At 41.0% G+C, this 24,174-nt stretch overlaps 1 protein-coding gene across 1 annotated transcript in view; it reads right to left on the bottom strand.

Annotated features, from left to right (window-relative positions):
• Window positions 1–3,145: 3,145 nt before the first annotated feature.
• The window catches only part of slc38a8a (solute carrier family 38 member 8a), an 84,175-nt gene continuing 63,146 nt past the window's right edge, over window positions 3,146–24,174 (bottom strand). The window contains exons 4-10 of the mRNA XM_034085880.1: window positions 24,034–24,138; window positions 22,494–22,551; window positions 9,348–9,462; window positions 7,521–7,668; window positions 4,696–4,898; window positions 4,570–4,621; window positions 3,146–3,328 (exon numbers count right to left, since the gene is read on the bottom strand). Of these exons, the coding sequence (XP_033941771.1) occupies window positions 3,226–3,328; window positions 4,570–4,621; window positions 4,696–4,898; window positions 7,521–7,668; window positions 9,348–9,462; window positions 22,494–22,551; window positions 24,034–24,138 (784 nt within the window). The 3' untranslated portion in view covers window positions 3,146–3,225. The remainder of the gene's footprint in view (window positions 3,329–4,569; window positions 4,622–4,695; window positions 4,899–7,520; window positions 7,669–9,347; window positions 9,463–22,493; window positions 22,552–24,033; window positions 24,139–24,174) is intronic.

The raw sequence follows: 24,174 nt of genomic DNA, 5'->3' as shown, positions 1-24,174 counted from the left end.
ACTATCAGTCAGGTTTTTTGTAACAAGCTGTGGCTGACATGGAATCACTGCTAAATTAGATAAACTCACACAAACGTTTGAGCGCTTCTGTTTCTAAAATGATTCACTCTTAATCTATTACCTATCAACACAGATATCGCAAAAGCTACAGGCAGCAGGGCCCCGGCATGTCCTGGAAAGAGTTTGAGGGTGCCAATACGCCCTTGAGCTGGACCCAGCAGATATCATGTAAGAGTTTGTTGCGTTTTGTACACACACATCCTTATCAGGAACGGGGGAGATGGTGCGGGGGGTAAAGGACATGCTGCCAGGGGGGGAGGTGGTTGACGTAGGCGCGGCTGAAGACGGGGGAGATGTGCGCGTCGCTGCAGTGATTTTGGTGGGGTCGTTGAGGTGCGGGGGTAAAGGACAATGCTGCCGGCCCTGCGTATCGCCTTAGTTTGGTCTTTGAACTCCAGGAAGGAATCGGTGCCAACCCTCTGTATCTCCTTCATGTGTTCAACGATCTCCAGGAGGGTGGGCGAGGGTGAAAGGGTGAACGGAGTATCCTCAAAGGCGTTGACAGGGGGCGTTGACAGGGGGGGGGGGGGGGGGGGGGTACGGGCAGTGGAGACTCCTCCATGTGTCTCATAGGTCTCCCATAATCAGAACATTCCTCAGGCGGGTGCAGTGATAATTCTTCAAGGTTTTCTGAGCGATGTGTTGTCTCTTTCTCCTGTTTTGATTCCTCTTGCCGCTTGTCCTTGGCAGAGGGAACAGATTTGAATATGGTAGAGATAAACAATTTCACTCCTGACTTGTTCAGGCAAACTCCATTTGCCTTGAAAAGATGTCTGCGGTCCCAGAAAAAGTTTAAATTGTCAATAAAATGGACAGAATGGTCAGTACAGACAGTTGAAAGCCAGGTGTTCAGTGCAAACAATCTGCTGAATCTCTCCACTCCTCTTCTGACTGGCGGTCGAGGGCCACTGATGAACACCTCTGCATTTAGAGAGCTGGCAGTTTCCAACAAACATTTAAAGTCTTCTTTCAGCACTTCTGACTCTTGTTTCACAACATCATTTGTTCCAATGTGCAGAACCACATTCTTCACAGTCGGATGTTCAGCCCCAATATGCAGGATCTTCTCAGCCAAGTCAGAGACTGTATCCTTAGGAAAACAGAGTACTTTGGTGTTGTTCTTATTACACATACCTTTTACATCTCTTACAGCAGAGTCACCCACAATCAGAGTTTCAGGCCCAGTCGTTAGCTTTCCCTCTAGCCTTTTACTTTTGGAGTAGCTATTGGTCCTTACCCTGCTGTGTGAAGAGGACGGGTTATCCAGGTCATCAGAAAGAGATCTCCGGCTCTCGGTCAGCGGAGCGTATCTGTTCTGGATTGGCACACTTGGTAGTTTAGGAGGATTTTTTGTAATTCTCCCTTTAGCAGCTGTCCACTGCTGTTTCCTAGTATGAATAGGGGTTGAAGAGGCGCTCTTCCTGTGTGATAACAATGCAGGCCAGCCGGTCGCATCACAGATTTCAGAGCGCTGGGCTCTGCCTGTTATCCGTCCTCCCAAATCCCATGGAAATGATTTACTCTTAGGCTTTGCACCCAGAGAGTTCCAGGGAGGACTACCACTTGTAGATTTATTACCCAGTACACAGCCCTCCTGTTCCTTGGAATCCTTGTAGCTGCTAACTAGCTGTGAGTTAGCATACCCTTCTCCATTATTTTGCAACACTGGTAAAGTGGTGTCATTCCCACGACATAGTCCATTCACTTCCACGTTAACTTCCAACCGTTGCATTTTCATTTCCAACACAGCTATCTTCTGTATAAGTTTGTGGAAGTCATCTGTAGAGAACGGAGGCATTTTTCTACCAACTAGCTTAAGCTAAATAGCATGCAGTAGCCTACTAGGCTTTAGCTGTTGCTAGGCCACGCTACTGTAAGACTGAGGTCGTAGTAAAAATGTTGAAATATGGCTGAAAACCTCCGTCTATTTACGAAGATGAACTGTCCCAGTGATAAGTTAATGTCCAGGAGCCGCTGCTCGAAGTTTTCAGAGAATAAGAGTAGGAAAATCAGCATAAAAAGTAAGCAGAGGCAGGAGCAAGCAGAAAAGCGTCTGCACTGTAAGAAAGATAAGCAATAGAAGTTAGGGGCTAACTTCAAACACCAAAGAGGGGCCAACATCAGTAACAGTGATTGGTGGCAAGTTGTCAAGATCCTTTGACCATTCTTCTCTATTTGGCAGCAATCCTGTTTCTGCCTTGACACGAGAATTTACCTATGGAGATTATTAAAAAAGGTCCATCTTATCTTAGCCTGCTGTCAAACAAAACTAAAACTAAAGCTATGGCGGAGCTAATACATTTAGTAAGAAAACAACAAACCTAATAATCATAATTTGCAGGCCATTTGTGAAGTTATCTGGCAGAAAGACATCCAATGTTTTATTATTTCCATCCAGATTCTTTTTTTCTACAAGTATACTAAAACAGCCAAAAAAAAGACACATTCAATGAATGGTTTCATATAAAAATTATTGTATTTTATTATCTATTATTTTTCAATATTTACTTAAAGTTGTCTACTTTATAACATCAGGTTACCATTCTTCAAATACCAGAACTCTTTTCTTTTTTTACATAAAAAGACTTATTTACACAGTGGCATCCAAATTTACAGAAACATCAAAAATATTTTCGCTTAAGCAACCTCTGTCAACTCTGGTGTTAAACAAAAGGAAATATTAAATATTCACAATCACATATTCTGGTTTACTGCACATATGGTATAGCTTTCCAGTTTTCATTTTATTTTGGAATAATGGTCTAATCGTTTGATGTTACATTCCTGATAATTAAGTATTTGTCTCATATGGTGTTCAAGAAACCGACAAGTCTTTATAAAGCTCTTCATCTCATCCATAGACATATGTAAGTGTTTTCTGAAAATAGGTAGGTTGAATATTCAATAAAATATGCAAAAAATAACAATAACCTGCAGCAACACCTGGGTTTTTCAATTAGATCATCTCCGCATGGCGAGAGGCAGGCGAGGCCTTTGTCGGGATGCAACGAAGAACAACAAACCCAAAGGAAAACAACGTACCTCGACGGGCGTTTTCTGGTTAAGTCCATTATAAGGCCATGAGTAGCACGTTTTTGAGGGGCCTCTTGATAGTTCAGGGGCCATATCAGAGGTCCAGGGTGGCCGGTCCTCACTGAAGGACTCTCAGATCCTACCCAGGACCTGCATGACGGCGATGGTGGTGCTCTGTCCGAAGACGAAGGCTCCACAGAGCAGGGTCACCCCTCCCCACCCTGTGAAGAACACTCTGGGGGTGGGGGATACAAGGAGACACATAAGAACTGAGGCTAATGCTACAAGCACCTCTCAGATCAATCAGTAAATAACCATGCATCATCTCCTCTGTAGATCTCAGGGTGTTCAAAGTCTGTGGTTCACTCGTACACGTTAACAACTACCACTAGATTACATTGATACTGAACAAATATAAAGAAAAGTATGGTTGGGACGTCTATGACATTATGCAACATTGAGCATATTCTTTTTTACCCCCCTGCAACCAAAAGAGTTCCTGACCATAAACATACTGCCAAATGTGTTTTTTAATATCTGGATTGGTAATACGGGCGTTGGAATGTGAGTTGTGACTCTAGAAGGAACATGATCTTTGACTCAACTGGTGGTCTGAATTGCTACGATAAGCCAGGTGTAAAAGTTAAAAGAGCTTGCAAGAGAACCCCCCCCCCCATGTGCTCTCACCTCTTCACAGGTAAGCCCTATTTGTTGCATTGTTTATTACAATTTTACAAAAGAGAACACAAGAGTACCGAATGTCTATTGATGATCTAGTCGTTTGTGGAGCCTCACAGTAGTCGAAAATAACTTTCAATTTTATGGAGGGAAACATGCTAGAGGTCATTGGGTCATTACAGGGACTCAGAGTGGTGCAGGAATGAGTTCAGCACTTCCTTAAAAACTCCCTTGTTTCAATATCAAAAACATGTTGAATAAGATGTTGGTAAGATAAATAAGGTCTGTGGTTAACTCGTGTTTTATTCTATGACATACAATACATCAGAAAAAATACCGCTGGTGAATGTCTGAAGTTTTCACACTGAGCATTAGCCGCTTTAGCTTAATGGATGTGGATGGTCATGTGACCGTCATGTAGTCTGCTGATAGCGTTTAGCTTTTTACTTCTGATGATTGCATTTCAAAATAAAAGTTGTGCTTACATGTGGAGATTATTCTGCTGAGCAAAATGTGCAAATATCATAAACGTGTGTTTGCCATGTGAGTGTCAGTGTTTTGTTCTGAATGCGTCATAGTGTCATGCCTCATGTTGAAGAACGTGCAGACTGAACTGACTGAAAGACATCAGCATCCTGAGAGCCACCAACACAAACACTTTGTGTCATACATATTAGAGGTTGCTTCAACAGTGAACTTTCTGAAAATACCTAATTTATTTACCTACTTTCATTCTTTGGATTATCACCCAGACGTTTATTTGCAGTACATTAACATTTAGATGAAGTTTGTTCTCACCTGGTTTTAAAGGACACCGGCTCAGACTGCATGGCGAACATCAGGCAGAGTCCTGTCCAAACACAGCACAGGGTTTACGGGCTGAACCACGTCAGAGAGAACATGAACCTGTAGCCAGAGTGTTACCTGGGAAGATGAAGATGAAGAAGGCGCTGACCCCCCCGATGACGCTGATCACTTTGCTGATGTCGGGGACGAAGGTGGCGATGAGCAGCGTGACGGCGATCCACAGCACCGTCAGCACGATGCGGCTGCGGCTCTCAAACTCCGCCGACACCACCCCGTCACGCCTCCTCCGCCGACTCAGCAGGGGGTCCTGGATCACTGATCTAAGCGGGGGCGGGAGGGGGTTTGATCAGTGAGGTTACAGAGGGTCTTAATGCAGCAACAACATTAGTTATTTTTATTATTTTTTTTACATTTTGTTTTTTACTTAAAATAATAATAAGTGGCAACCCTTTTTCGTTTTTGATTGTTTGTTATGTGGATTTGTAGTATTTATGTTACTTTATGTTCAATAAAGGTGTATTTTTGCTAAATCTTGAGACATTTCCAATCTTTATTCCAGACTCAAGGTCCATATCACATACAAAAAGACAAAACACACATCAATAAATAAGATAAAAAGCTAAACACAAAACAGATACAAACATAAAATCAGTCCAATGACAGCTAGCCACACATGCTCACTGTCTGTATAGGCTATTGCGCCAATGTCTCCAAATCATGGAAGAGAACCAGGTAGAACTCTTCAGAGGGTTAATTAAAATCGAGATAACATGATTGTCCGAGTCTTCTAGGCGACACATGAATTTGTACATTAACTTTCTTAAAAGGGCTTGACAAGTAGGTACCCCCAAGTTAACAAACAGCTGGCTGGCACTGCCTCAGCAGCAACCGTAAACCATCATTGTATGCAACTTTTAGTTTTTGCATGCTTCTAGCCTTGTAGTTACTCCACAGGTGAGCCGTGTACAATGGTGTACAGAAAGCTTTAAAAAGTGATACCTTGTCATCTACAGAGCACTTGTGAATCTTCCGCATTAATATGTTTGCCTGGGCATACAGTTTGCAGCGTTGTCTATGGATGTCTTTGTCATCTGTGAGATCATCAGAAATTAGAGGTTTGTCACTGTATGTACTGGCAGGGCCGATTTTTGACATAGGTGCTGTAAGTGATGAAAGTGGGGGATGTTGGCTTATCAGACGCCCGCAGCTCACAGCCAAAGTGCGAGCGTGGGAGCGAGAGAGCGAGCGAGGGAGAGAGAGAGAGGGCGCACCGGTACCGGCGCTATTGTTATTAGAATCTGGTGCTAGCTGCGCTAACGGATATAAGAAGTAGATGTTTCTACAACCAAGGTGGAGGAGAGCTCTCCTCTCAGACTGAGAGGCTCAGTGAGGTAAAGGACTCTCTGAGTGTTTAGATTGTTAATTTTAGTTATCTCAGTGTGTCTCAAACAAATATGTGTTTACAAATTATGTAAATACATATTTCCAAGGCACTCCTTTATAATTATTAGGATAAATAAAAACAGGTTTGAAATCATTCCAATGTATACTATAGGACAATAAACCAAAAATATCGTTTAAAGTTGGAGAGATACAAAAATATGCATAAATAAATAAATGTTAAGGTAAAATAAGATATGAATGAACAACACAAATAAAATAAGTTACATTTATTTGTTATTGGCTACGGTAGGTTATTGGTTATGTTCACATACTTATTTGATTATTAAAATGTAAACCGATCTTTTTCATATGGGTGTTTTAGAGTTGTAGCCCCAAGATCAGGTCTCTAGTAATTGTGCGCTCAAAGTGCACCAGATTGAAGCATTTTACTTTAACATGTTCAAAAAAATCTTCCGGGGGGATAGGATGTGACGTCCACCCCCCAATTAACATGTTCATAAAATACTGAATACATTTGAAGCCATTTTGACGTATATGACCTATGTCAATAAGTTTCTGCTTTTGTAGTGTATTTGTCTTTTGTAGAGATTTTTCATTTATTCTTTATATATAAAATCCCGCCTAGGGCAGCAAATTGGCTAGAACCGGCCCTGGTACTAGGCCTCAAGAGCCTTTCTTGTGCTGGCAGACACATAGAAACAAATTGGCGGGACGCACTTCGCACGCGCACACACAAACAAATTCCACGCGCTCCGCGCACACATTATGCTGGGCCCACGTGCCTTAGCACCGCTACTATGACTCCATCCTAGGGGAAACACTGGAACATTTATTTCAACTTAAATGTTATGCTAGGCATTATTAGAGACATTTCTTCAAATAATTTAAGGCATATGGCATACCTTTTGATATGTTGATATTTGCCTGGTGTTTTATGTTTGGTGTGAAAAAACATGGTATATTTACGATTGTGGAAAACGAAACGATAAACCTAGTATTTAGAAATAAAATTCAGTTTTTGTGATTATAAATGTTTCTTCGTAAACAACAGATGCGTTATTTGCATTAAAAAACAAAAGAATCGATGTTGCACCTAACCATGGTCACATCCCAGACTGTAAAAACGTGTAATAACCCTTTAACTACAGAATATTTATTATATGTTTGTATACGTTAACAATCTGACATTCTAAGGGTTACAGTTCTGAACAATTACTGATTTAACTACACTCCTTTGTGCACCAGTCAATCCTAACAGTAAATACAGAGTTAAATCCCAGATAAAATGCAGCCTGTTTCATGTATTGTGTCTTGATATTGGTCCATGTTGATGTTGCAAATGGAGCTGTTATGATGCAAGTTACTGTTCAGACTTGATCCGACCATTAAAGTATTATAGTAACTGATTGATGGATGTAACTTTAGAAATGTAGGTGCACATGTAATTATTTGAAATTACTTTGAATTATTTCATTTAAAAAAGTGACTGATACAGTCCATAAGCTTCAACCGAAGCGACATGAGGCTGCGTTCCTCACCTGCCCAGCAGCAGGATGATGGGGTAGATGGTGATGATGGAGAGTCCAAACAGAAGTCTGGCGATGATCATCAGAACGTCATCGCTGGAGTACGACATCAGAATGTCAGCCTTCACGTCCTTTCCAAATGTCAGGTACCCATAAACCCCTGCAACGGAAAGAACAACGCTACCATGCTGGAATTGACCCAGTATGTTGTTCAGACCCTTATGGGGCATTCACACCAATGCGGTTCCAGAGCCGGTTCGGAGCTAGAGCCTGATAAGCACCGTCTTTTCCTGTTCACACCGCAGCGGAGCCGCCTCTAAGCTCCGGAATCCGGTTCATTTCAAGCACCAAAAAATTGTCGGTCTAGAAGCAAGAACCGCATATGTCACGCTTACGTCGGAGGGGGGCGAGATTAACCTGAGCAATAACAGTTAAAGGTGAGTACGGCAAATGAAAGTTGTTGTCACAAACGAGCTGAGGACCAAAATGCAGAACACGGGAAACCAGGGATAGTCGGTAACCAGCTTTATTGAAGGCAATAGGCTGGTAGGAGACAAAACGGCAGATAGTAGGCAAAGGGCTGGTCGGGGGCAGGCGAGGGTTCCAGGAGAAAGCAGGACGGGTGTCGCAGGTACAGAACGGGTCAGGGAGCAGGCGAGGCAGGCTGGTCAGGGACAGGCAGGGTCGAAACCGGGAGAGCAATCTGAAGGGTAATGCGGGAAAGACTGGCATGCTGCAAAGTACGATCTGGCACTGAGGTGAAAGTGAAGTGGGCCTAAATACTAATGGAGCTGATGGGTGTAACAGAGTGAGAGAGAGACAGCGTGTGACTACCAGGTGACTAAGGAATGTTAATGCAGAAAATAGGTGAGTGAGAAAGCAGACTGTGACAGTTGTAACAAGCAGTAGCGCTGAGCAAAGTGACTAGAACGCAACCACACACTTATAAAAAAAAAACACACTTTATAAAGTCAGGCAACACTAACCAGGCTTTGTGTGATTCTGTTTATTTGTACCTTACTTTTACCATCAGTTCGCTGTTATTGATCATTGTGGAGGGGGCAGACGTTTTGTTTGGTATTATAGGAGCTATCAGATGGAATGAATTTGTTGTCATGTCCGACTATCACAAGTAGAATTATAATGAAAAATACGCCGGTAAAATGTGCCTGTAGAAAACGGCTTATGCCACAATAGGATAGTAGGATAGTAGTCAAGATAGTCAGTTTAGCTTTGGTTGCTATGCTAACATCACCCATTTTATACCAGAGAGACTTTAATAACAGTGTTGTGATGCCAAACAGCGTCAATTCAGACTGACACACATTCACTTATGGGGATGGGGGATATGTATCAGCTGCTTGTGTGAATACTTTACAGCGGCCGCTGCCATGTAAGCTAACCCGGAGCTAATGGGAGAAAAAACTCCGGTGGACGAACAGCACTGCAGCGGTCGGTAAATGCCGCTGAAACACATTGATATACAATGAACCACAGCACTCCGGAGAAAAGTATAAAGTTGGAGAAGTCGTTATTTAATTTAATCTGGCTTTGTATGATTAAAAGCAACACGATCATCGACCCGACGCAGTTCCCCATTGTTGTTGTAGTGAGCGCCGTAACGCCGTTGGGGAGAAAATCAGCGACGGAAACGGTGACGTCATGACGCAGCAGTGGCAGTACCAGTCAGGCTCTGGGCGGTGTGAACAAAACGGGGGCTGAAAAGAAAAAACGGTTCCGGGCCAGAAAAGCTATAGCACCGAGCTAGAACGGGAATCGCATTGGTATGAAAGCCCTATTAGAGAGGGGTGGGGGGGGGGGGGAAGGAGGTGGTCTGACCTGTGAGGGAGTAGATGATGAGACAGAAGATCATGGACACCACGGAGATGAAGACCCAGTTAGAGAGCCGCTGGTTCTCCATGCTGCTGTAGATGGCGATGGACGCCTCGTGGCACTGGGACAGATAAGGGGATATTATACGACTCAGTTGAATACTCAGCTCTACTGCAAAAGTCCCTGATCAAGGGGCTATGTGCAAGCATATCAATCTGCAGAAAGAAGTTCGGTAGATTTAACGTTAGTGGTAGCCAAAGAAAACAGAGGAGTTTCCTCATCAGAAAACCCCACAGAATACTTTTTGAATTTCAGTTTTTATGGAGCAGAAAACGTTTTGATTCGTAATGGCTTAACTGTCTGCAGTACAGCAAAGAAAACTCAAACATGAACAAGAAAACCGCACAAGAGAAGGAAATAGGTTTAAAGACAGAAAAATCAACAGAAGACAGACAGGAAGTAAACACTAGAGAGAACATGATGGGCTCTTGCAGTGAGAATGGAAAAGAAAATGTGAACAGACAAGAACACCTTGATCAGTGCTGCCGTCATTTTGAGTAACGTTGCTGAAGCCACAGTTCCAGCCAATAATAAGCAGTAGAACTGACCATTTCTTCTTAGCAGAGGCAATTCAATCATATTTAAAGCAATACAACTTGTTTAAATAATATGATGCTTCAAGTCGGTTTATTTAGTGCGTAGCCGGGTAATTGGCAGGATAATGTGCAGCCCATAATCCTTTACACACCAACTGTGGGTCCAAAAGCCATAAATCTCAGTGGGGGAATTTGGTTGTGTTTGGAGCAATTTAAGTAATTGCCCAAACAAACTGAGCATACGATTTTTAGAAACGCATTTACCCCATGAGCCACAGCCACAATGGTTTTAACATTTATATTTTTGTATTGGTCATTGTTTGTTATTTCAAGCGAGTTTGGTTGATGATGGGGTTTGATTGCGCTTCAGACAAAGCCAACCAGGCCTGATTTTAGCCACTTAACGACTTGTAGTTTGTTTCCTAAAGAGTGATTGGTTTGAATAAAACTCAGACTCGATACTGATCAAAGAGGGACTAGTTCTTGGTCAGATTGTCTCCTCCATCAGTCCTCCTTGGATTTCCTTTCATCAGTCTGGAGCTCAGACTGCAGGATCCAGAGGTCTTATGATGTCTGCAGGTGTGATGAACTGATCTGAGACGGGGAGTTAAAGCAAAGCTACGGGCTCTGATCGGCTTGAACCATCGCAGGTCAGGATACAGACTCTTGTCCCCACTTGATCCCAGCTGCCATCGCCCATTTTAAATCTCTATTCCCCCCCCCTCCCTCCTTTCAGGATCTCATCAACTCTCCTTTCGGAGCAATCACTCACCCAGAGGGAGCGAGTGTGTGTTTGTGTGATAGGACACGCATCTGTCCCTTCGTACTTTCCTCTCCTTTTATTCAATCCAGCCAGCATACCTCAGGGGTTACCTTGGCAACCCGTGGAGTTACACATCAGTCTCCTGTGCTTCAGATTGACAGAATGATCGTTTTTTACCCTGCTATTAAATATGAAAAGCTCACTGTGCTGAGATCCTGCCGAGCTGTGACCTTTCTTTCACTTTAACACACTCTTGATAAAGTACAGTTCTTTATAATTATTAAGAAAACCCACAGTGTTTGCCGAGGTCACATTATAGAGATCTGCAGAGGCACTTATTTCCCTCTTTTAGTGAAGGGCCCTATGGATGGTGTGGTTTTATTTTTCTAAAAACGTCTGCCTCTAACCCAATACAATGGATGAAACATTATTTTAAATTCAACAGCAATGTTTATTTCCAGAGATCCAATGCCAACTGTTCAGTCAGTTCCATTATTATGCAGAAACAATGACATATTTGCTGTGTCTCAAATCACTTAGTTCTACATTTGCTGTTTTGAGTGCAAAAGTCCCAATGCGTAGTATAGAAACATGTACTATGAGCACCCAGATATAGCACTCGTAACATTCAAAGAGTTGAGTGTTTTCTTCCTCACACCAGTCGAAGAAAAATAAATCATCGATACTGTGCGAAAATGTAAAACCAAATCCTCGACCGATTGGAATAATATTGATATGATTATAGTAAAAAACATTATTGAAGAATTGCAGAACCATTCACTCATCTCTTTAACTTGTCTTTTCAATCTGGTAAATTCCCAAATAAAATGAAAATAGCAAAAGTTATACCATTATATAAAACTGGGGATAAACACCATTACACAAATTACAGACCTGTTTCATTGCTCTCTCAGTTTTCCAAGATCCTTGGATCCTTTTTACAAAAAGACTTGACAGTTTCATGGAAACACATCAGCTTTTGGACGACAGTCAATATGGATTCAGGAAAGATAGATCAACATCTATGGCACTAATGGAATTAAGGCTGCGGCCACACGAGGACGAAAACGGCTTAACGCATAGGATTAACGCAAACGCAAACAAGCTTCCGTCCACACGCAATAGTCATCCGGATAGTGTCTGTCCACACGAGACCGCTCCGTTTAGCTCCAACCGCTGGAGAAGCTGCAGTATATGCAGGAGCCTGTACGTGGCGCTGTAACTTCCTCCACAAAAGCAGCGAAGAAGCATGGTTGTCATGGTTGCCCTTCTGTTTATTCTCCGCGGTGGGGGCCGAGGGAACCGGGCAGAGTTTTTCGCCAGTCAACGTGTATTAAAGTTTAAATCTTCCGGACAAAATTATAAAAGTGCCGGTCAAAGGTCTTCTTTGTTATTTATTGAGCTTTAAAGAGCCTGTGACAGCATCCCAACAACTGTTGTGCAATGAAATATTGGGCTACTAGTAATCTCGAACCGTCAGTTTAAAAAAGAAAAAGCGATACCGTTCCGTTAAATATCAATAATTTCGAACATCGCGGGGAAATTCCTTGGACTCATTTTGAAGTTTTGGGGGAAGCCGGAAGTGACGTCAATGCGGGAACGCTTCGAGAGCCAAACACGGACAAAGTGTGTTGTCATGTGTAGAAATGGTGAATTACTGAGATTAGGCACGTTAATAACGTTTTAATGTAGTTGACTACAGTATATTCATATTTGTCAGTGCTTTCATGTCAATTCCGCGACATAAACATAAATGATCGTGGTGAAGATGATGATTACATTAGGATTAAAAATCGGGAGTGAGAGCTGCTGAATTTCCTCCCGTCGGATGTGATATAAAAACAAATCGATTATTTTTGTAGTTGTAAACTCAAGTGGATGAAACTACATTTATTAGTGCTTTCATGTCAATTCGGCGAACATATGATACATTAAATGATCGTGAGATGATGATTACAAATCGTTTGAGCCGGTCTGCATTTCCTGATGAGAAAACAAACCGATGCTTGTTGTAGTTGTAGTACACCAACGTGGATTAAACGTGTGTTTTTTTTACCACAATGTTGGGGAAATGAATGGATAAAATGCACGGATTATTATTATTATTCCCACTCCGATCGGGACACTAGGTCCACCGTTTCCCCGCAGCGAGGCTCCCCTCGTTGACAGTTTACGTGGGCTGGGTGCAGTGGCGGACTGGCCATCGGGACGAATCCCGATGGGCCGGTACCGAAGTGGGCCGGTCGGATAAGTAACTAGCACATCCCTCATAGGCGGCGCGTGAGGCTCAGGTTTGGGAAGGCTAAATAACTTATTTTACCTGACGCTGCCCGGCTCCGGCGTCTATAGAACAGAGATCAACTCAGTGTGCGGAGTTTAAATCTTTCAAGTCATATTACAGGATAAAGAAAATACAGTTTAAACTGCCGTATGCAAAGAAGACGCCGACGTGTCGCACTTATCATTCATATTACATCATCAATCAGATCATCGATCATATAATATCATAATATATCATATATTTCCTTATCTGAGTCAGCTTCTCCAGCCTCATCTGGCCGTGCAACACTCACAGTGTCACAGACTGGATGCAGAAGTATTATTTAACACATTATGTTGACGAAACACTCGAGACAAATGTAATTAAAGTCAGATCCACTCGTGTCTTAGACGTGAACGCGCTCTCAGCTGGTGAGAGAAACCCTGGCTTGATTTACCGAGTTGATAACCAGCGTCGTAGGACCGCTTAGCGAGATCTTGTTTGTTAGTTTGTTGTTGTTATTTTGTTTGTTACTCAAACATATCCAGGGTCTGTTGAACTGGCTTCGTAGTACAGGGCACAGGTGGCTAGCAGCGCTAAGGTCAAAGACACAGACATTATATTTGTATTTTACCAGGATGCAGTGACACAAATATTTACATATTTACATTTACTATCTACAGCACCCGCCGCCCCTGACATCCACCACTCCCCCCATTGACAATTTACTAGCGGTACTGAAGTGGGCCGGTCGAGAGTCCCGGGATGATTTTTAGTCCCATTCCACCACTGGCTACATGACCATATGATCGCCCATATTGACGCACCTCATTCCTAAACTTCTAACAGATACAACATAAACCGATCCTTCAGCCTCATGAGCTCTCAGACACGTTCAACATTAACCTGTCATCGCTGTCTGAGCTTGCTGCTGTGTGCGCCGTTGTGCGTTTACATCTGACTGTATATATATAAAGGTTTACATGCAGAAGCTGGGATCCTGGACGGTGCAGCTGGAGCGCTGTGCCCGCAATGACGTCACCCATCATTTGGCGGGACTTGAAGAAACCGCGAGAAGATCCAGAAAATTGTCAACATTGAAGGCAGATTAATGGTTATCAAAGTACAAATATCCAAAATCAGTTCAGTAACGGTTTTCAAGGGGACAATATTTACTCAAATTGATGGGTTTGGATGATGGGGGAAACTCGTGTCACAGGCTCTTTAAAACAAAGCACAAGCATAATTCAGTTTAAAAGGATGTACAGAAACACTTTTTTGGAAAAATATGAGAATGAAGAAAGGTGATTGAAGATGAGAAATGTATGCATAAATGTAAATGTAGGTAGGAATAACTTGCATAATGATTTAAAAGACAATCATTGATCAAGTAAGGGGTGGGAATTAATAAGCATTTGCTTCCTCCTACTCTCTTTCGGACACATATGATTTAGTATTATTATTAATATGAAGACTTTTTTGTTGTTTTTTTTGTTGAATATACAAATATTACCATGAATGTGGATAAATACTGTATTATAACAATACGGTATTCTGTTTTTCACATTTGTTATTTGTTATTTTTTAATCTGTTCGAAATAAAGACTGAAAATGAAAAATGAAATAAATGCTGGACACTCACATTCAACGATCGCCACCTTAACAACGAGACGGAAGTTACGCAAACAGTTAAACTCCAGTGAACACTTCAGATGGAAGTTATGCATGTGGGAGGTTTTTTCCCAAAATGTAAGTAACATACCACCGGTACTATAGCTTTACATTTTTAGGGTTAATTGAACAGCAAGTAGTGATTTGGTACGGCAAAGGATCGTAGCTACCAAGCTAGCTAGCCAACAGCAGCGCTCATAACTTCTAGTGAGAGCTCAGCAGCCGCGTGCGGTTCAAGCCCCCAGGGAGAGCGCTGTCCACTGAAGCAAATGTTCATAGTGGCCATACAGTGTTACTACACTTTAGTTCTAGACTGACATCATTTGGGTCCAAATATACTTTTTCCTGTTGACTTGAGACATCTGTAAATCAGCTTATACTTTTGCCAAATAAACTACCTAGTAATAAAAATGTTATAGCGCTTCTAAAAATGTGTCCTAAAATTAGAATCCAGATTTATTTTCCCTCCACAATCATTTGACCGATACCCAGCAGATCGGAAGAGGGAAAGTTAAGTGCAAATGCTCTATGGGCCCAAGGCCCCGGGTGATCTGGGTAATTTCTGAATCTACAGGCGCCACTTCATGTACCACTGAGCAACTTCCATAGGAATGAACAGATGAGATGAGGAGATAGCTGTAGAGTACATTTGAAGATACTGCCAGCTATGGTTGTAACACTATGTGCAAAATAACATGCTTCAAAACAGTAATGTTATACAACCAAAACATGTGGGTTTACATGTTAGAAGCACTATAGCATTTTAGTACATGAAAGATAATAGCAGCAAGCTTTTAAAATAATGCCCTATGATTATTACCAATTATCATTTACTGTAGGTCCCCGACAGCGCGGCACTTAACTCAAACACACACTTGTGTCTTTTTCTCAGTACCATTGTAAGAAAATATACATAAAACAACACCTGTGACCTCTCAAAGCACAGTATGAATATTGCTGTTCAACCCTACTGCCAGCAGGCAAATAGCTTAAGGCTCTATACGGATTAATAACCAGCCCATACCAATTAAAATTCTGATCATTTCACATTTCTGTATTTTATAAAGAAGTCTATAACCTTTAGTTTCTGCACACTTGGGGGTAAAGAAGCTACAATGAAAAAGAAAATATTCATTTATATTCCATAGCTCTGAACTAATTGAATTTAATGGTTTCATTTGAACAATGTAACCTCCATATTAGGTAGATGTAGGGCAGCACAATTTGTAAAATGACTGATATTGCAACTGCGATATGATTTGGGATTTTTTCTGGGACTGTGCAAGGCAAGGCAAGACAAGTCTATTTATATAGCACTTTTCAACACAAGGCAATTCAAAGTGCTTTACAAAAAATGAAAGACATTAAGAAAATGGCATTTAAAATCAGTCATTAAAAAGAAAAGCTAATAAAAGAAACATTAAAAGAAAAAATACATGGATAAAAGTTACAGTGCAGTCTAAGATATGAATAGTTCAATTAAAAGCAGCGACAAAAAGAAAAGTCTTCAGCCTGGATTTAAAAGTAGTCAGAGTTGCAGCGGACCTGCAGGTTTCTGGGAGTTTGTTCCAGATATTTGGAGCATAATAACTGAATGCTGCTTTACCTTGTTTAGTTCTGACTCTGGGGACAGAAAGCTGACCATTCCCTGAAGAAATTAGAGATCTGGATGGTTCGTAATATAGCAGGAGGTCAGAAATGTATTTTGGGTCTAAACCATTCAGTGCTTTATAAACCAGCAGCAGTATTTTGAAATCTATTCTTTGACACACAGGAAGCCAGTGTAAAGACTTCAGAACAGGAGTGATGTGATCCACTTTCTTAGTGTTAGTGAGGACTCGAGCAGCGGCGTTCTGAATCAGCTGCAGCTTCCTAATAGATTTTTTTGTGAGACCTGTGAAGACACCATTGCAGTATTCGAGTCTACTGAAGATAAAAGCATGGACAAGTTTTTCCAAATCCTGCTGTGACATTAGTCTTTTAATCCTAGATATATTCTTTAGGTGATAGTAGGCTGATTTAGTAACTGTTTTAATGTGACTGTTGAAACTCAGGTCAGAGTCCATGACTACACCTAGATTTCTGGCTTTATCTGTTGGTTTGAACATTGCAGACAGAAGCTCAGCGCTCACTTTTATACGATCTGACTTTGCTCCAAAAACCATTACCTCAGTTTTATCTTTGTTTAATTGGAGAAAGTTCTGACACATCCAGTCATTAATTTGTTCAATGCACTTACTCAGTGTTTGAATTGGAGCATAGTCTCCTGGTGAAATTGTTACGTAAATGTGTGTGTCATCTGCATAGCTATGGTAACTTATTTTGTTGTTTTTCATTATCTGAGCCAGTGGTAGCATGTAGATGTTAAGGAGAAGAGGCCCCAAGATGGAGCCTTGAGGAACCCCACATGTCATATTTGTCAACTCAGATGTGTATTTACCTATAGAAACAAAGTTGTTTCTGTCCTTTAAGTAGGATTCAAACCAATTTAGAACTGTTTTCGAAAGTCCCACCCAGTTTTCCAGTCGGTCTAGTAATATGCTGTGGTCAACAGTGTCAAACGCAGCACTGAGATCTAATAATACTAACACTGAAGTTCTGCCACTGTCTGTGTTTAAGTGGATGTCATTAAAGACCTTTACAAGAGCAGTCTCAGTGCTGTGGTTTGGACGAAAGCCTGACTGGAACACATCGAAACAGTTATTTAAATGCAAGAAATTGCTCAACTGTTGAAAAACAACTTTTCAATGATTTTACCTAGAAATGGCAGATTTGATATGGGCCTGTAATTGTTCATTACTGAAGCATCTAGATTATTCTTTTTTAAGAGCGGTTTAATGACTGCAGTTTTCAGGGCCTGTGGAAAAATACCTGAGTGAAGAGATGAGTTTACTATATGAAGTAGATCTGAGGCCATGCAAGGCAAAACATCTTTGAAAAATCCTGTTGGAATAATATCAAGGCAGCAGGAGGAGGATTTCAGAAGTTGTATAATGTCCTCTAGGTTTTTATCATTAATCTGATGGAATTGTGTCATGGTGTTTGAATTGATGTTAAGTGGACACAGAGACAGCACATTTGCTGTTCCTGATGCAGAGGCACTGACTGCTTGTCTGATTTTCTGAATTTTGTCAGTGAAAAAGGAGGCAAAATCATTGCACGCCCTAGTGGATAGAAATTCAGAGGCTACTGACACTGAGGGGTTAGTTAGTCTGTCGACGGTAGCAAACAAGGCACGTGTGTTGTTTTTGTTTTTGGTAATGATGTCAGAGAAGAACGATTGTCGTGCGTTTTTCAATTCCAAATTATAAAGGCCAAGTCTCTCTTTATAGATTTCAAAGTGAACCTGGAGATTTGTTTTTCGCCACCTGCGTTCAGCTTTTCGACATTCTCTTTTTTTTCTGTTTTCACGGTCATGGCCTTTCTCCATGGAGATATTTTCTTCCCAGTCACTTCCTTTACCTTAGTTGGAGCAATGGCATCTATAACATTTAAAATATTTGAATTAAAATGATCTACTAGCTCATTTACTGAGATGTTAGCAGGGGCAAGTGTGGAAGAAAAATGATGAGTATACATTTCCCTAGTATTTTCAGTTAAATATCGCTTTGTGGTTACCTCTTTTTGAACATTTTTGTGAACAGAAATAGAGCTCTCAAAGAAAACACAGGAATGGTCAGAGAGTGCAACATCAGTCACCACAACCTTAGAGATATTCAGACCCTTTGAGATAATTAAGTCCAGAGTGTGCCCCTTATTGTGCGTGGGCTCCATCACATGCTGAGTCAAGCACCATTAAGTGTACCATTAAGTCTGTAGAATACTGTTCGAAGGCCAGGTACTCTCTAAAACAGGGATAGCCAACACGGTGCCCACGGGCACTTAGTCGCCTGTAGGGGCAACGTGAGTCGCCCGCAGGGCATGTTCTAAAGCAGGGGTGCCCAACCAGTCGATCGGGAGATCCCCAACCAATCGATCGCGAGATGTGTCTAAAAATAGAACAACAACATTCTGTTTTATCGTTAATGTCCTGTAACATAATCTTCCTGTGCCAGAATAATGCACTTGAACGCATCAAAGCTTTGTGATTGGCCGGCGTGACCCCATGTGTCGGGCGTGGCTGGTGGGCAGTGGGCACTAGTTCGCTGACGTTGTCCGTGTCAACAGGAGTGACAGTCTGCACACACACAAGACCGCAATTATGGCAGAAGCAAAAATGCCCAAAATATATCATTGTCACTCCGAGTGGGAGGATGATTATTTTTGTATCTATTCCAATTGAAAGTCCATCTGTCTCATCTGCAATGCGAGCGTGGCTTTATCGAAGAAGGGTAATTTAGGAGCGGCATTTCAAAACAGTGCACAAACGCTACGAGACGGATTTCCCTCCTAATTCTACGCTCCAAAAGGGGAGGGGCCTGAAAGGACAGCTAAATGCACAGCAGTCCATTTTCACCAGGCCCAACAACAAGAGCAAGGCTGCTACCATAGCATCTTATCGTGTCAGTCACGTTCTTGCGAAACACATGAAGTCTTTCAAAGACGGCGAAGTTGTGAAAGAAGCATTCCTGGAGGCTGCCGATGCACTTTTGGGTGAGAGTATAAATAACAGTAGCATTTCAACAGGTTTTTGATATAATAAAAACTCAAGTTAGATACCGTTATTAATCAGCTGTACGTTTTAGTTTGTTTGAACTTATTCATAATAATTATTGTACAAAATGGTATAAAAAGGCAAACATTCAGATCTGTTCTGTTTAAATTGATTATAGTCTATGATCAATTCAGGTTAATAAACTAGTGTTGCTTGCATCCTATTTTAAAAAAGGCATTTATTTGTATACTCTACTGAAATGCTACAAAAATGGGTTTGATTCAATTAATGTTGTCTTTTTTATTGCACTTTGGCAACAGATTCCTGTGTAGCTTCAGATCTGAGTTGTCTTATTAGTAAGCCTCATTTATACTTTTGTAGCAACACTGTTTTTATATAATGGCAAAGAAAGGGTTCAGTGTCTTTTCTTTTTTCCTGTGTCATATGTGGCAGCACTGTTCAATGTTTCTTGAAAACATTACCCACTGTAGTATGTGACGTGTGAATAAACTCCAACTCTGTATCAACAACACTGTTGTGTAACTTCAGTTAAATACTTGTATGTGTGTAGATTAGAAAGAGGTAAGATAAAGGATCTGCAGTATTTTATGAAGTATTAATCGTACAAAGGTCAGTTTTATACAAGTAGAAGTGTGTATTTACCTGGTAGTAGGCTGTCAGTAATGGCTACGCCTCTATTTGGACTGGTAGATCTCGGCAGACTGGCAACTTTAAAAGTAGCCCTCGGTTCAAAAAAGGTTGGGCACCCCTGTTCTAAAGGCTCGTCAAGCAAATCCAAAATGTAAAAAATACACAAAACAAAAAAGGAAATGTAATTAAAAGAATCTACCCTATGCATAAACGAAATCACAATCATAGCGAACTATATCTAGTTACTACAACTCTATATCTATTTAACACCCCTCCCCCCCACAATGAATATCGACCAATCACGTTCTTGCTTGATTTGCGGGACCAACGTTGCAGTCGGGAAGAAAAGCAATGTGGAGCAGCACCTCCCCGCTTCATAAGGAGTTTGACCGTGATATTCCTTCTGGCAGAATCTACACAACACATCCCCATTGAACAGCCTAGTCGTGCCAGCCTATACAACACATGTCCCCCCCACTTTTCGAAATCCCGTTTGTGTTTCCCCACTAGGGTTGGGTATCGTTTGAATTTCCACGATTCCGATTCCGATTCTACATTTCGATTCCGGTTCTTAACGGTTCTCGATTCCGATTCTTTGAGGGGCAGGGTAAAAAAAAGATACATGCTTCTTCCACCAAAAAAATTACATTTATTCGAGAAACTTTTACACAGGTTAGTTTACAGTAATATTCACATTAATCAGTCTGTTTATATTCACTGCTATGTAACTGTAACCTGAAAACCACTGAAGCTACCACAGTGCAACAGTCCAACTTTTAAAAACAGTTCTTGTTGAGAAAAACAAGCATATCTGCCTTCTCAGGCATACCGGGAAGAAATGTTTGAACATTTTGAAGTAAAATGCTTCAATCTGGTGCGCTTTAAGCAGAATTACTAGAGACTAATACAACTCTAAAGACCCATATGAAAAAGATCGGTTTACATTTTAATAATTAAATAAGTATGTGAGCATAACTAATAACCCATAGCCAATAACAAATAGCCTACATGTAACGTATTTTATTTTTGTTGTTCATTCCTATCTTATTTTACTATTTTATTTATGCATATTTTTGTATCTCTCAAGTTTAAAACGATATGTCTGGTTTACTGTCCTATAGTTTACATTGGAATGATTTCAAACCTGTTTCATCCCAATAATTATAAAGGAGAGCCTTGGAAATATGTGTTTACATAAATTGTGATCAAAACGTTTGAGACCCACTGAGATAACTGAGACGAAAGTGAACTATCTAAACACTGAGAGTCCTTTACCTCACTGAGACTCTCAGTCTGACTGGAGAGGACTCTCCTCCACATCATTGTAGAAACATCTTCTTCTTCCGTTAGAGCAGCTAGCACCAGATGCTAATAACAACAGCGCCGGTTCCAGTGCACCCTCCCTTTCTCCCTCGCTCACTCGCACTTTGGCTGTGAGCTGCGGTTGCCAGATAAGCCAACATCCCCCACTTTCATCACTTGCAGCGCCCATCGTACAGGGCAAATGAAACGTGTAACCGGGGTGAAAAAGTGTGTTACATTTACTTAATTATGAATGTTGTTACATCAAGGCTGAAAATTAGGATTAGCACCAACGGTCAAAACATTTGTTTTCCTCCCAGAGCTGTCAGCGCAGCGCCTCCACAGATCTGGCGCCCTAGGCGAACATCTATAACGCCAGTGCAACGGGCCGGCCCTGGTCTCAGGTTACCGGTTCTCGGTACCCAACCCTATTCCCCACTTTACAAATATGTTTTTTTTTTAACACAAGCCGTCATCGCCACGGAGGAGCACACAGCCTCTGTGAGCGAGAGAGACAGAGAGAGAGCTAGAGCTAGAGAGAGCACACCTTTATCTATTTAAGATAAAGTAAGAAATAATTCCAGTGTGTACTATAGGACAGTACACAAACAGTTTAAAAGGGGAGTGATTAGTAAAATATGCATACATGAAAAGATAGAATGCTAACTAGGTAACATAAGATAAGAATAAACAAGTTTAAATTATTTGTTATTGGTTGTGATCATATTCTAAAGATGTTTGGATTATTGAAAAGTATACAGCTCCCTTTCATCTGAGTGTTGAGAGCTGTATCCATCAATTAATTTTGTGCTCAAAGTGCACCAGATTGATGCATTTAACTTCAACATTTAAAAAACAATCTTCCAGGATATGAGGTCCACCCCCAAATAAAGCAGGTTAAAATAATTAAATTGCATACATTTATTTTAGTAAACACTGAAGACGAGTCCCACAGACCCAAACAGCACACAAAGTATAGTTAAAATGTGCTAAATACACTGCAAAATAAAGAGGAGTAAAAGTAGCTCCCGACTTGTTTTATTTTGTGAAAGTAGCTCTCATCCTCAAAAAGGTTGGTGACTCCTGCTCTAAAACAACAACAATTATTGACATATTTTGCCTTGTAAAAAATATCAACCCTGGCTATATTTTTCTACACTTAAATGATCTACGATATTCTGATAGCCAACAAGTTAATTCCCAGAGTACTGCAGTACTCAGTGGCCTCCAGCCTCACCACAGCATGATGTTCCAAACACATGTTAACAGTGTCAGAAGCTCTTCCATGAATACATTTCACATGTGTTGCACTCACTTGGAAGCCAAAGCAGATGGTGGGGATGACGCTGAACATGGAGGCCCACGAGCTGATCCTATACACACACACACACACACACACACACACACACACACACACACACACACACACACACACACACACACACACACACACACACACACACACACACACACAGGAAGGAAGGAAGAGTCATTTTTCCTCACAGATGCCAAGAGAAGAGGAAATAGGCTATTATTAGGGCGTCATTCATAATGCCGTGGCATTTAGAGAAACTTCACCATATGGTTTATATGTCAAAGACAAGCACAGGGTTCAAGGAGAGCAGCGAGGAGGACACATGATCTGCTCTGTGTGTGTGTCCTGATTAAAGGATAAGATACAATGCAGACATATTTCTATGAAGCGACCTCATTTTATACATTTCAGAATCACAATTTGGAGGAAGTATGTTGACACAGAGGGAATTTGTTTTGGTGTATATTGTTGCGTACATGAACACAATAAGAGGGCTTAATATGTAAAAAGGAGCAAATATGTAACAAAAATGTTTAGAAGAAATATAAATATTTAAAAAATTAAGTTCAATAGGAACATGACAATTTACTTGAATAAAATATGTGCAGTTAATTAGAATATAAATTATGCAGCAGTAGCATTGAACAGAAATGAGAAAAATGTAAAAAGTAAAGTGCATTAACAGTATGTAAAATATGGAATGGCTCATGATGTGCGTTCATGTAAACTTTTTATGGGGATTAGTTTATTCAAGGCATAGACAAATACAACCCTCAATACAGAAGTTGACTTATAAATAAAGAAAAACGTACTGATTAGCCTTTTGTTCTACTCCAATTAAGCTTCTGAGGTTTTAGTCATGCAGACAAAAGTAAATACAGGCTGCTAATTAATACTCAAACACAGTTTGTCATAGAATTTTTGAAAGATCCAGACGAACACTAATTTAAAGAGGAAGACATTTTGACAATTATGGGAATACAATCATTGCTTTCTTGCCAAGTATTAAATCCCTCAAAAATCATTTTTTGTTAAAAATTGAGCTACACAGTCAGCTTAGCTTTGTGTGAACGCTGGGGTTGAGGGAAGGGAAGAAATAAGCTTTTTCAACAAGGTAACAATTGTATTTTACAACAACCACCGCACAAAGACTGTGTCCCCCTTTCCTCTGCCCTGTCCTCTTTGCTGGTATTATATCTATTAAACCACTGTGGGAGAAACAAAGGATTTCAGATTCTTCTTAAACCCTTTTCCCTGCTAACTTTACTTCTTTACACTAACCTGGCTGTTGCTTCATGTTTATATCTGCAGAAAAGTGAATTGTAGCTCATAAAATGTTAAGAAAAAAACAGTATGTGTTTTTAAATGTATATAGCTGTGAAAGACTGAAAAAATTACTTAATTAAAGCTTTGATACTTCAGTGCACTCCTGCTGGAAGAAATGTGTCTGCATCTACTCTCTACAACAATGTTGATTCCACCAGCCATTGTGAGCGAAGAAGCAAAGAGATTGTTTGAGTCCCATCATACACACACTTACCCTCCGGTGTAGAGAGGGGCGATGTGAACGATAACAGAAGGCGTGGTGTGGTATTTAACGATGATGGCGATTGCCAGGTAGGTCGCAGCCACAGTTCCCAGAACACTGAAGAGAGGAGGGACATTGTGGTCAGAGAGAGAG

The sequence above is a fragment of the Pseudochaenichthys georgianus genome, chromosome 6 (genome assembly GCF_902827115.2).
Source record: "Pseudochaenichthys georgianus chromosome 6, fPseGeo1.2, whole genome shotgun sequence".
In the NCBI taxonomy this organism is placed as follows: domain Eukaryota; kingdom Metazoa; phylum Chordata; class Actinopteri; order Perciformes; family Channichthyidae; genus Pseudochaenichthys; species Pseudochaenichthys georgianus.
The sequence above is the reverse complement of the archived record's forward strand: the minus strand, read 5'-3'. Positions and strand labels throughout refer to the sequence as shown.